Below are 13,304 nucleotides of genomic sequence, written 5' to 3' on the forward strand. Positions count from 1 at the left end.
TTTACTACTTGCCAGGGGGGTGTTAAATTTAATGTGATTGTAACACCGTGTTTTATCCACTTAAAGTCATGGTATTCAGTGATGTGTTTTCCTCCTTTCTATTTTGGGAGTAGAGCCCTGCCACTGCAGTAGAGGAATGTAAAATGATATTAATTGTTACTGCCATCTCAGAGGCTGGCCTCTTCATCCGTAACTGTCAGCATCGCTGCTGCTGAGACATCAGTCATCAGCTCTGTGCACACATACAGTCAGCAGATACACAGACACTCACACAAACACACACACACACACACTTTGCCGTTTGTGCCACCTGTGACCTTTAAGAAACAGACATCATGCTGATTTGACAGTACTAAGGAAGCCCTCTGAAAACACTAGAGGGGAAAAACCCAAAGTGCAGCAGCTTAGAGGATCCTACTGCACTGTCGAAAACAATACCAACAACTTTTAATCAATGCTTTTCTTCACTGACAATATAAAGCAGTGTATTCCACTTTTCATGCAGAAATCTGTGAATCAGTAACCATCAGTGAAGAGGCTGAGTGAACTGTGTTAGGGTTGAAGTCCACTCACTCTGCCATTGCTGATCACTGCCCGCTCTCCAGGACTCAGTTTCAGGACATCTCGACAGAACAGCTGCTGACTGCGGATAAAATCCACTTCCAGTGTGTTGAACTTTTTCTCAAAGGCATCAACATCCATGCCCTAGAGCAGAATAACAAAAGTTTGTTTAGGGTGTTAGATAAATTGACTGTGTTGTTAACCCACAAATTTCTGAAGAATTTGTGATGTACTGAACGAATACAATAGGCTAGCTCAAGGACCTTTTTCCCTTTAAAGTCTGTCCAAAACAAAATCTGAGCGATGCATCGGCATAAGAAATGATGTATGAGGCAAAAAAGAAATTATTCACAATATTATTGATGCCTTACATCAGTGCAATCACTGCAGTTTTCAAACATAAAATATTTCAGCCAGAGGAGAGAGCTGTCAGAAATGCACATGTGTGAAAATGAGATTAATCAATTTGTAATTAATATAACAAACTCTTAATTAAGCCTCTGCCATTTTTGTCTATAACAAATTAGGTGCGAGAGTGTGGAGGGTTTGTGGAGTCAGGTTATTAGTTTCTCTAACATTTCCTTCCTCAGGAGAACAGGTGAAATACCAATAATGTCAGCACAATCCAGTCAGCAAGTCTGTCTGGCAGCCAATAATAAACTCACATCCCTAGACCCTGAGTCTCAACTCACACAGCCACCTCCTACCTATCTTTCCATTGCTATTTCCAGTCCATTGTCTCATCATGGTTTAAGGCTGGTATAACTGCAGGGCAGTTTGTCATGGTTGGTCCCACATGTAGCCTGTGCTATATGACTTATCCTGATGGGAGTGATTGGAGCTCCCTTGTCAGCTGATTTGTTGATTAGTGCATTAGAATTTGCTTTCTTATGTGCAATGCTGCGTGGGTGGATACTGCATGCTACAGGAAAGAGAACACTAGCAGTTGTAGACTGCCTACAGCAGCAGAGTGATGGTTAGGCTTGGCTGAACACATGTGGCTCTCACAACCATGAATGGTGAGCAGGAGCTCGCCTATTCATCAGGTGCTAGAGGCCCCCAGCGCTTTTTACTTAAAGATTCGGAGTGTGGAACCTGCCTTGTGTTGGCCCCTGTGACAGATCAAGTGGAAGTGACAGTGAGTAGGCTGCTTGCCTTGGTATCCACAGACTGTGGAGCATCATGCATGCTCTAAATGTATTCCGTTAGCTGATGTTCAAGTGAGGAATGAGAAGTTGGGCTCATCAATCACCATTTTTTCACCACTGTGCACTTAAATAAAAAAAGCACAGGCAGACAAGTCTCTGAAAGTCGTTATATTCAACCTTTGTTTTCCTAGTTTATACCATTATGCTCATTAAATTATCACTTATATCAATGTAAAGTAACATTCCTCCAATTTCACAAATAAACACGTTTTACTGACACAACTGAGAAGACAAACATAAATCCAATAAACAAAAAAAAAAAAAAAGAATTAACTTATTTTTAACACAGTAACTCTCCCAGTGTAGTCCTGTATATCTTTCAGGGTTGGGAATATATGACACTATATAATAGGGATACCTCGATCATGTTATTTTTTTTTTCCCATCGATATCGTTCTATGAGTGAGATACTGATCATTTTTGGCATGCATTGCATTGTGTAGGCTATATCAGTCTTACACACTTTGTAAAAGTTCCTCACGGCTGACATGTTGTTTTGTTTTGGTGGCCTGTTGCACGCTGGCGCAATGAACAAGGTAGGAGGCGGGACAACCCTACACAGCACACAATGCTTCTCTCAGCCGCAGACAGTTTTAAGGTGACCGGTGACTAGAAGCATTAATTCCGATCAACCGATCACGTATTTTTAATGAAAATCGTCCAATAGTGATCTGTGGCCAATCAATCGGGGCATCCCTACTATATAACAATAATAAACTTCACTTGTGTGGTACTTTTCATAAAACAAGTTTACAAAGTGCTTCACAGACATTAAAAAACACGGTATTGCAATCATGAAATAGAGAACAGAGATAAAAGACAATGAAATAAAAACTGAGAGTAACAGCTGATCTGCAGGTCTCAGAGAGCAGCAGGGGTGGAGGGGCTGAGAGAGTCAATAATGTAAGATGGGACCAGGCTGCTCAGTGATTTAAAAACAAGCAATTAAATTTTAAAAGCAGTTCTGAATGCCACTGGTAACCAGTGCAGTAAGGCAAAAATCTGAGAAATGTGGTCATATTTTGGAGTTCTTGTGAGTACCCTTGCTGTAGTATTTTGGACAAGCTGGAGGATGTTGATGGATTTCTGGGGTAGCCAAGCAAATAGGGGATTACATTAATCAACATGAGGAAACAAAAGCGTGGATGCCAGTTTGTGTGTCACTGAATGAAAAAAAAAAGATCTGATCTTGATAATACCAATGGCAGATTTAGAGATATTGCTAAGACGTATATTAAAATTCAGGTCTGAATCAAAGATTACTCTCAGATTTCTGGCCTCATGGGTGCACTACAAACCATGGGAAACTAAAGTTTGGCTCAGATAATCCCTATGATATAAATCTATCAGCCCTGGGAGCTTTTGCTACAATATTTATACTTAGGTGACTATTCCTTTAACATTTCTGGTTACATTAGTCAATTGCATGCAGTATTACAAATCAAAGAGCCAAAATGTTTAATGGCAGTATCAGATTTATAGAATTTTGAATCAGAGGGATGAAATGCCTTGATTTTTCAGGTACGTCATAAAAAGCTGTAGCCCAAAACATACATTTCCATTTGGCTATTTTATGTCTAAATGGTTTATCAACTGAATTTTCAGAAAACTAACCATACAACCTTATACATCAATAACAATATAAAATTGACAAAATATTTTACATGGCGTGATGGCATCTCCATCTTGTTGATGCATTTTGTGACGCACAAACAATTCTCATGCGTTGTTCCTATGCGTCCTAGTTCACTTTTTTTGGCCATGGATCGTCTGACAAATTCCCATGTCGGAAAACAAGAAATAGGATTTCACTATCTCAGCTAAAATGCATTCATGTTTTTAACACAGCAGATAATACATTTAATTTTTTCTAATAAGTGTCGACTGACGGCATCAGAAGATTTCTATGTTAACAGCTAGTGCTGATTCACTTCGGCAATTTTGCAGATAGGAGATATCAAATTTGCATATATTCTACTTGTAATGATATTCATGTAAACTGTTCCTTTCCGTCTGTCAGGAGGCAAGTGCTAGAAATCCAGTATCATGTGGATGTTAAACTACTCACTAATTAGCTCTAACAAATTAAAATAACATAACATAACTGACATAATTCAACATATTCGACAACATCATTCATCATACTATGCTAATTTTTCAGTGCATATGTGTATCTGTAATGTATATCATGTAATAATATTATACAGATGACAATTTGTGCCTTAAGAATATAATCAAACACAAGGAAACTGCAATAAAGGATATTAATAATAATATTGTTGATGTGACCGATGAGTAATTGTTTCACTCTGAATAATCAAGGTGTTGAGTCTTGACTTTCATTACTGATACCAAGGTACTTCAGTTTGAGAAATATAAATAAAACCTAAATAATAAATCTTTTTCTTCATTATGTTAAAAGAATTCAAGGTTTGCAAATGTTAAATGTAGCCCAAACAAGCAGCTTCACAAGAACTTTTCTTAAATGAAGTCTAAAGTTAAATTACATTTATCTAAATCTAGTCAACTATCTGATCAAATCACAAGAAAACAAGATTTTGAATCTGACCGTAGATGACAGCTTTCAGTTCGTGACCCTTTAGTCAGAACTATTTTTAATACTCTGCTACGTATACATTTCAGTCGGTAAAGAATAAAGATGTAATTGTAACTCTACAGCAGCCTTTCGATGAGGCAAATTTGTGAAGATAATGACAAACCAAGGCAACATTTAGTCTCATATCAAATCAGATCAGATCAGTAAATCAATATATAGCCAAGCTGTACCCAAAACTCGTACTTTCGGGTGATTGCAAAAGTACAGTTCTAAAAAGGGTCCCATTTGCCTGTCATATAAATTAAATGCAAATGAAATTTTTGGAATCTGATCATCTCTAAAGTGACAGAAAACAGAACAGCATTTCTTAATCCTTCCTTTACCTGCATCAGTAAATCCTTAATCTTGGTCCCCTGCTGGAGGAGCTGGCTGCTTTCCTCTTTCAGGAGTTTTTGCACAAACTCTGCTGTAGCCTTATTCTTCTGGGTGAGGAAAGAGGCCCAGATAGCCCTGTACAGCACAGTGTTATCTTCACTGGGCTTTCCACTGGGGTTATTTATCACCCCCACTCGCACTCCAGGGCTGGCCTTCTGCTTTCACACAGACACACACGCACAAACAGCAGTGATATAATTCACACAAATATCACACATTCTCATATTTCCAAAAACTGCAGGTGTCACTGAGAAAGAGCACTGGGAGGAGAGAGTGTTGAGTGCTTAAAAGTAACAGTAAAGGTTTGTCCTATACTACTTATCACTACCAAATATGCTTGCTTGCTCTATTACACCTAATCCATCTGTAGTGTATCAAAAGCAGTATTTAGTTTTTCGAGATATCTTGATGTATTTCTGTGAGAGCACAGAGCACAAAATAAGTTTTCAGAATAAATTTCTTCGTTTTTGGTAATAAAAAGAGGAACCTGAATTCATAATCAGTATCTAAACCATCTTAATGTTATTCATCTCTTCTGTCTGTGTGTGTGGCATGGATTTACAGCAGACAAGTTTTGTAGCTGTAGGGACACCAAGTGTAAGATTTGTGTCAAAGACAGGCAAATGTGAAAAATGTCATTGATTGAGTCAGCATTCATTCCTTCCTAGAATTTAAGGCTTGTGATATACTGTCAAGCCTACACAAACTAAGTCATGAGAAGACAGAATGGGGAGGTGCTGATACTCACCACGTGTTTCAGAGCATTGAGCAGCAGCTTTCTTCCTGAAAGCTTCTCTAAATCTCCAGCTATCCATATGGTCACAGTACTCATCCCATCCTCATCTAAGATAAAAGAGCAAAAATTCAATAGTACACAAAACACGTACATATCACATTGCATTCAATTTAAGCATCCTGTTATAATACAAACTAATTAGCGACTGTTAAAAAACGCTTCTGACAGTATCACGCAGGTGCTGCAGATTTGTCAGCTGCACATTCATGCTGCGAATTTCCCATTCTACCCCATCCCAAAGATCTTCTATCGAATTGAGGTCCGGTGACTGGAAACTACTGACGTGCACTGAACTCATTGTTATGCTGGTGGAACCAGCATGATAATCAGGTGCTTGATGCTTACTGTGTGTGCTAAGTTGAAAAATTTAGGAACGCATTAAGTTAAGAACTTTAGGGGCACAATGAAAATGTATCAAATGATGTGTTTTTCCTGAATAAAAGGGATACAAGGAGATATTTACAAGCAAAATAATTATATATTTGAATATAAAAAGTACACTAGCTTTTTTTTTTTTAATGCTTCAAACTGCATTTATTTAGAGATTTTCATTATTAATTATCATAATTATTCAATATTTGGTCCAGCAGGTTTATAAACAGGTTATCTGGCCTTCTTTGAGCTCAGCCAGTGGTCCACAGACTAAAGGGCCCTTTGTGATGACGGGTGGATCACCTGAATTTTTCAACGGACAACACTGGTTCAGTGGAGTGTCATCGTCACTGTTGTTGTGTTATCAACCTTTTTGTTGAAAAAAAAAAAAAAAAAGGAAAAACACATGCTTGGGCTGAATTCTGCAACACTTTTTCACACACATTCCTTAATACATTTTACAGTTGGCAAACATCCATCTTTAGTCGCAAATGTGGGTGGAAAGCTTGCACTGTTGAGCCCAGCCCAACAGACAATAAGTAATTGTCTATTAACAAAAGCTTTGGTTTGGAATGATATAAAGTTGAAAACCATGTTCAAATGTGAAAAGGTTCAATCCTCACTAATAAGAGTAGCGAATGGGAACTAGACAATGAAACTCAAACTTGGCAATATTCTAAGGGAAAACACCATACATCTGTCGGTGTGAGCCAGAAAGCTGCAAGTTTTTTCCAAACAGCAAACTCCACTTGACAGAATACTGCTCTGACAACAAAATTGCCCTTGCCACAGATATAACTTTTTCATTGATTTGCTTATTCACGCAGTGGAATTGAACTCAAAACCAGTTGACTCTAACGCAACGAACTCCTCGATCTCATCTTTATGCCAACAGTAACAACCACTGGCATTACGCTTATGTATAGCACATTTTCACATTTTCTTGAGAAAGAAATAACTGTCTAAAAAGTAAAGCTTTGGGGCCAAGATTTTTACAGTTGCAACAACAGTAGCTGAGCATGAAAACATAGTCCATGCTTACGCTTTCTTAAGATGAAGGAAGAATCTGTACGTTGAAGAAAGAGGACGATGAGGAAGGAGTCAACCTGCAGTTTCTATAGCAGAGAATGAGAGCTTGACAGTGCTATACCTATCAATTAAGGCTTAGATCTCAAGAACTGTACCTCCTTTGGGTTATGCTTTTACATTTTGAGACAAAGGAGGCTTGTGGCAACACTTTAAGGTATTACATGTGCTTGTACAGTTAAAACTGCAGCCCTGAGAGCAGTTTAGAATATTTTTTCTGGTTACTGCTCCTACCTCTAGTTGACACACTGATGAAGTCTCAAAACGGCTGTAAAGCTGTCACTTTAGATTTACATTTCTCCAAAATTGCAACACTGATCACAACACAGGTTACAACTTTGTTTAATCTCGAAAATACTCACAAGACTTTGAATTTTCAAACTCTGTAGGACTGTGGGAATGTCAGTAGGTAGTTTTCAAAGTTTAGCAGGCTTTCAAAATTTCCACAGTTGCATCTTTCATCCCATAGAATTCCATTATAAATTTATGTTCGTTAAAAATTAATATACAATATCAATGCAATATGCATGAATGAAAATGTCCAAACAGGAGAACAATTTGACAATTAAATAAAAAGACATTTCTGTTGGCGATACTGTTTGTTATCACTTAGGCAAGTTAACATAAAGAAAAGAAATGAAGAGGATGCATTAGTTTGACAGTGTTGACAGGGCTCTGAGCAAATACTCACACTATTTATCTAAAAGTATTTAAAGAACATAAACATTTGTGTTGCCAACAAAGTGTTTTTCCTTTTGTGTATTTCTATTTAAAGTTTTTGTAGAAGATATCCTCAGTGTTACTGAATGCAGAAACATAGTAGTGGATAGTGTAACCATCATATCAGTTTATGTTCTGACCACCAGTTTGAATTATTTCAGCTTCATTTCTGAGAAATCATGTTTTGTTCATCAGTTAGTCAGAAGGGCCAAAATACCCATGAGCCAAAGCAATGAGAGATGTGAATCAGACCTGTACTGAATTCAAAATGCTTCATCACTGAATTCACAAACATGTCACTACAGTTGCTGAATTCATCCAAAATTAACCCAGAATAGAATATAAAATTAATTTTCAAAACTTGGGACTTTTATTATTGGAACTTGGGGAAACTGGAACTGTCAGTGTGGTACTTTGTGGGTGTTATCAACAGAGTAGCTCTGCACCTCCTACACACAAGTACTGTGTACAAGTACAACCTACTACAGACACCATCTCCTACATATAACTACAATCTACTACAGACAACTATAAACCTCTACACGAAACTAAAGTTTATGGCATTGTAGTACCAACACTTCTCTGCAGTGCCTTTGTTTCTCAATGCCATGGCCAGAAGAAACAACCCACGACAAAGGGTAAGATTTAGAGATGATGCCCCTCATGACAGACAGAAAGTTCAAACATATGCCAATGATGGAGCTCTCTCTGCAAAAAGCCTTTCATAATGCTCAACCCTAAAAACAAGTGCCTAAAAAGGTAGATTGCATAGCACAGCATACTGAAAGAATACAGGCTGAAAGGGTGACATTTTTCCACAGGGTAAGCTGGCTGGATGAGCCGCTAAAGATCAGGGAGCAGCAGCTCAAGGATGAATACACAAAGTGTTACAAGACCATCGCAATGAATGCATTGGAAGTCTCCTATCTAAAGCATCATCTCCAATTCAATTGGGGGGCAGAGCAAGGTCACAGAGCACAAGAACCAGCACAAAGTGAACGTGGTGAAAGAGCAACTCCACCAAAGGAAGAATGAAATCCTGCAACTGCAGAAGGAGAAAGAGATCTATGTCTGAGAGGCTCACACAGACCACAAAGCTGAGGAGAAAAGGAGCCGAGAACCTCCTGAACAAGAAGGCTTGAAAGACAAAATACAACACCATACAAGAGCACTAAGAGACGATAGTAAAACTCATGGAGAAGAAAGTACTGCAGAAGGAGAAGAAAAAAATGGAAGAGAAGAAGAAACAACTGGAGGAGCTCTGTCTGAAAATGAGCTCTGTCTGAAAATGCAGACGTTTCAGGTCTCACAATCTTTCACCCCTTTTCCCTCCCTTAACCGCTAACCTCTTACCCCCCTCCTCCCTCCATTCCCCCTATCTCCCTCACCACCTTCTCCTTTCCATGCATATCAGGCTAATTGCAAACTCTTAACTGCCACCAAAAAATAAATTGATAAATAAAAAATTCTAACGCCCCTCCAAATAAAGATATATAGAGTAAGTACAATTGCATATGGCTCCCTATCCTGCTGGAAGTAGGCATTAAAAAATGGGCAGACTGTGTTCACAGAGGGATGCACATGATCTGCAGCAATACACAGGCGGGCTGTGGTATTTAAACAATGCTCAGTTAGTATTAAGGGGCCAAATGTGTGCCAATAATATATTCCCTGCACAATAAATACAGCTCCATTGCTACACATTGTGTCGATTACATTTTGTGATTGGCCAGTAAGCCCAGTCCTGGCATACACACGCAGCATACTCTCATGAGCACCCAAAATGACACACACACAGAGGTTTCAAGTTTTAGGCAGGAGTAGAGCCCAGGATGGTGTGTTGATGTAGCCCACCCACTTCAACGTTTGACATGTTGCACATTCAGAGATGCTCTTCTGCACTAGCTCTGTCCTTAGAGTTATTCTCACCTCCCAGTCACCTAAACAAGAACAATTCTCCTCTGACCTCTCCCACTCAAAAGGCATTTTCACACACAGAAATGCTCCTCACTGAACCACCCTGTCTGGCACTAGCTAATTATTCTACCATCAAAGTCACTTAGATCACATTTCCTTCCATTTCTGAAGTTTAGTCTGAACAACACCTGAGATTTTTGGCCATGTCTGCATGCTTTCATGCACTGAGTTACTGCCACATGATTGGCTGATTAGAAATTTGCATTAAGAAGCTGGAGTACAGGTGTACTGAACAAGGCGGCCACTGAGAGTATAATGAAAACAACATTGGAGTGCAAATTTATTTTTTGTATTTTTGTTAATGTCAACCTTAATGCTTATGTGGCTTTTAAAGAAAGCTCGTTATCCCTTAAAAAGTTTTCACCCTGGTTACACAGTGACTATCAGATGAAAGTGAGAAGGAAAATGAGGCACAGCCATTACAGTGAACGTTCAGTTCGTGTGTGACAGGTGAGAGCAAATGAGACATCTGGCAGAGAGCTGAGTACATTAGAGGAGAATTGTGCTGCTTGTCATACTTATATCCCCCCCAGTCAATCAGTCAGTCAGAAAAGCAGGCAGTCAGCCAGTCAGCCAGTCCATAGAGGTGGGATGGCAATCAGCCTCCTCAGCCTCACTGAGACACCTCCACTCTGGGCCTGAGTTGTGAAATGCAGCACTGATGACCATTTAGACTGCTGGCTGAGAGCCAGTAAGCAGACCCAGTAATTATCTTGCTGGAGGCGCAGTCTGTCTGCCTTCACAAAGGTTGCTTTCACACTTTCATAGATCAGTAAAGCAGTGTAGGATTCATTTTTGTTTAGATACTGCTTGTTTAACACATTTTCAGCAAACAAATGTACAATAGCTGTTCCAGTTTAGAGGACAAGATGCAAATGCTTGATTTAGTTATTTATACAGTCACAAGTCACTGTGCTACTGAAAATGACATAGTGTGCATTCATCTGAAATCGTGTTTATTGGGAAAGCAAGGCATGAAATTACAAGTAATGTCTTACCATTATTTGTAAAGTACTTCATTCTCTTGGCCATTACAGCTGTTTTGTCTCTGATGTCCAAGAATGAAAACATAGTTGTGTCCTCCCAATCATATACAACTGCAAAGCAAGATAAAAAAAGTAAAACCTAGGGGAATTTAGATGATGAATCAATAGTGGATGGTGTAAGATGAGGAGTACAGGTCACCTGGCGCGGCAGTGAAGTCGAGGTACTTTCGGTCAGTACCTAGAATAAGGGGGTTCATCCTGGGAACCACATTGGCCTGCTCCATTAGATAGTCCACCACATCTGAACCCTCAGTTAATTGACCCTGTAACCAGAGAACGGAAGACAGTTATGTCATTTAGAACATCAATCCATAAAGATCTACTGGATCTTGACTATGCCCAGTTTACATGCAGTTAAGTGTAAATGTGTCAACAAATACAATGATGTGGAGAGCTGGGAAGGAGGGGATGAATATTTAACTGCAAACTGCATGTCCTGCTATCTAGCAAATCTAGCAAAAAGCAAGTAGGTTATTGATCAGTTACTTAATATGCTTTTAATTATTTACCACATTACATTAAACAAACACTAATAGCTCGGTATATATTCTATACTCTACTGCAATAAACTAGTTTTCAAGCAGAGATCATTAAAATTTCATCCAAATCTAAATGTAATACTTCACAGTAAAGAGCCATGTATTACATCACAGATATGTTTCTTTACTTTACTCAGAGAGCATCACTGTTAACCACTGTCCAGCAAACAGTAACCCCAGGCTAGAAGGTGAAATATTACTTTTATGCATACTATAAGCACGAACAAACTTCCATTGGTACAGTTCTTTAGTGTGTGTTTACTTCCACTGACACACGTGTATTAATCTTAATGCCTTATTTCATAGTAAAATAAACTTCGGTAGGTTAAATATGAGGAGTGAGTCTCTTTCCATACAGTCGTGTCATACCATAAAGACAGCTCTCTGGAAGGCAGTGGTGGTGTCCATTATGCGCTGCAGGATGATGGTTTCCAGCTCTTCTGGGTCCATCTCATCTGGGCTTAGAGGGACTCCATTGAATAATGCCAGAGGTAGAGCACCCAGGCCAGTCTTTTTGTAGAAGAGGGAACCATCCTGGAGCAAAGAAAACATAGACAATCCTGGTCTGTCGGTCCTATTTCACCAATTTTTAAGTAAAAATCCTATTTCCAATGAAGACAAAGACAATAGTGAAAACCATTTAATTTTCTTACCTTTCTCTTGTCATCATACTCAGATTCTGCACCGAAAATCCTTTCAGCATTGGCTTTAGGGAATTTTCTCTTCAGGTAAGCAGAAAGTGTATCAACAGATAGTGTCTCGCCTACATCTACTTTGTTGTACATCTGCAAGAGAGTGGCAAGTCAAATCAGATTTGACCATCCCTGTCTTCAGATCCCTACCACTGTCAACAATTTCCAGCTCTGTTTGAAGAGCTGATACCAGAAGCAACATCTCACTGACTCATCTAGTCCAATAATGTCTAAAACCATGGAATAAGATGGAGCACAATAAAACAACTGATTCCAGGGCACAAAGAAATAGCTTTATAATGCTTTCACACATGCTCTGCATCCCTGAACTTATCTAGAAATTACCCAGAGGAGTTGTATGTGAGAATGCAAATGTACAAAATAGTTGGACCAGACATTAAACAGACTTTACCCTGCCAGCCCCCTCGTACAAAGCCCATGCAATGTCCGATTTGTGTGAATAGAGCAGGTCATTGTAGGAAAATTCATGGCAAGCGACTGGGTGTCGATGATGTTTCTATCATGCAACTGGTGCAAACCCGGATGAAAACAAACGGAGCATTTCCAGAAGGTAAGTAGTTAGTAGGGAATATCTGACACAGACAATCACCTGTTGTGTGCTACATGTGTGAAAGGACAATGTCTGGGGAATCAGGTTCAGACATTGTCAGGAGTTCATATGAGAAAACAGTTTTAGTTATTCTTCAATAAGTGCCTGTTAAAACAACAGAGATTTATATACATGATATACTTACTGAGACCATGGACATCAGAGCCTGGGATAAATCGTACTCATCTGCAATGTAATTCAGTAGTCGGTAAAATCCAACCCCTGCGTCTGAGAAGCCATCAATCTCATCCTTGGTGTTGACAACAAACACAAATCCAATTCTAAAAAAAAAAAAAACGGTGCAAAAACAAGTATTTAATTTGCAGGTGAAATGAGAATCACTACCTAGTAGAGATTGTAAATGCCAAGAGTAGACCACATAAACATCTGTGGAGGTGTCAGAAATAACAGCACCTACCTCAGGGGAATTTTATGCTTGTAGAAAAGCTCTGCGAGTTTCACCAGCTCAACACTTTCTTCTTGTACTGGATCTAGGAACAGCACCTAACAACAAAGGTATCATCAGAACAATACACCCCAGACTGTTTTAATAATCAAAAGGTAATGTGTATCTTTGTATGCTCTTCTGTGCCACTGTGTCTGTCTGTGCTAACTGAAATGTTTTGATGGTAAACAAGCCACAATTTGACAAAAGAGTATTTAATTGAGTCTTGCAGAAGAATCGGATACATACAAAGACCTTCA

At 39.0% G+C, this 13,304-nt stretch overlaps 1 protein-coding gene across 6 annotated transcripts in view; it reads right to left on the minus strand.

Annotated features, from left to right (window-relative positions):
* The window catches only part of uggt2 (UDP-glucose glycoprotein glucosyltransferase 2), a 42,510-nt gene that overhangs the window by 20,940 nt on the left and 8,266 nt on the right, over positions 1-13,304 (minus strand). For 4 of the 6 annotated variants that reach the window (XM_056388999.1, XM_056389001.1, XM_056389003.1 and 1 more), the window contains exons 15-23: positions 13,018-13,103; positions 12,745-12,880; positions 11,951-12,082; positions 11,667-11,831; positions 10,898-11,021; positions 10,711-10,809; positions 5,510-5,604; positions 4,710-4,919; positions 574-705 (exon numbers count right to left, since the gene is read on the minus strand). In XM_056388999.1, the coding sequence (XP_056244974.1) occupies positions 574-705; positions 4,710-4,919; positions 5,510-5,604; positions 10,711-10,809; positions 10,898-11,021; positions 11,667-11,831; positions 11,951-12,082; positions 12,745-12,880; positions 13,018-13,103 (1,179 nt within the window). The remainder of the gene's footprint in view (positions 1-573; positions 706-4,709; positions 4,920-5,509; positions 5,605-10,710; positions 10,810-10,897; positions 11,022-11,666; positions 11,832-11,950; positions 12,083-12,744; positions 12,881-13,017; positions 13,104-13,304) is intronic. The other 2 variants (XM_056389000.1, XM_056389004.1) reach the window with 1 other exon arrangement.

Source organism: Seriola aureovittata, chromosome 11 (assembly GCF_021018895.1).
Source record: "Seriola aureovittata isolate HTS-2021-v1 ecotype China chromosome 11, ASM2101889v1, whole genome shotgun sequence".
NCBI classification, from domain to species: domain Eukaryota; kingdom Metazoa; phylum Chordata; class Actinopteri; order Carangiformes; family Carangidae; genus Seriola; species Seriola aureovittata.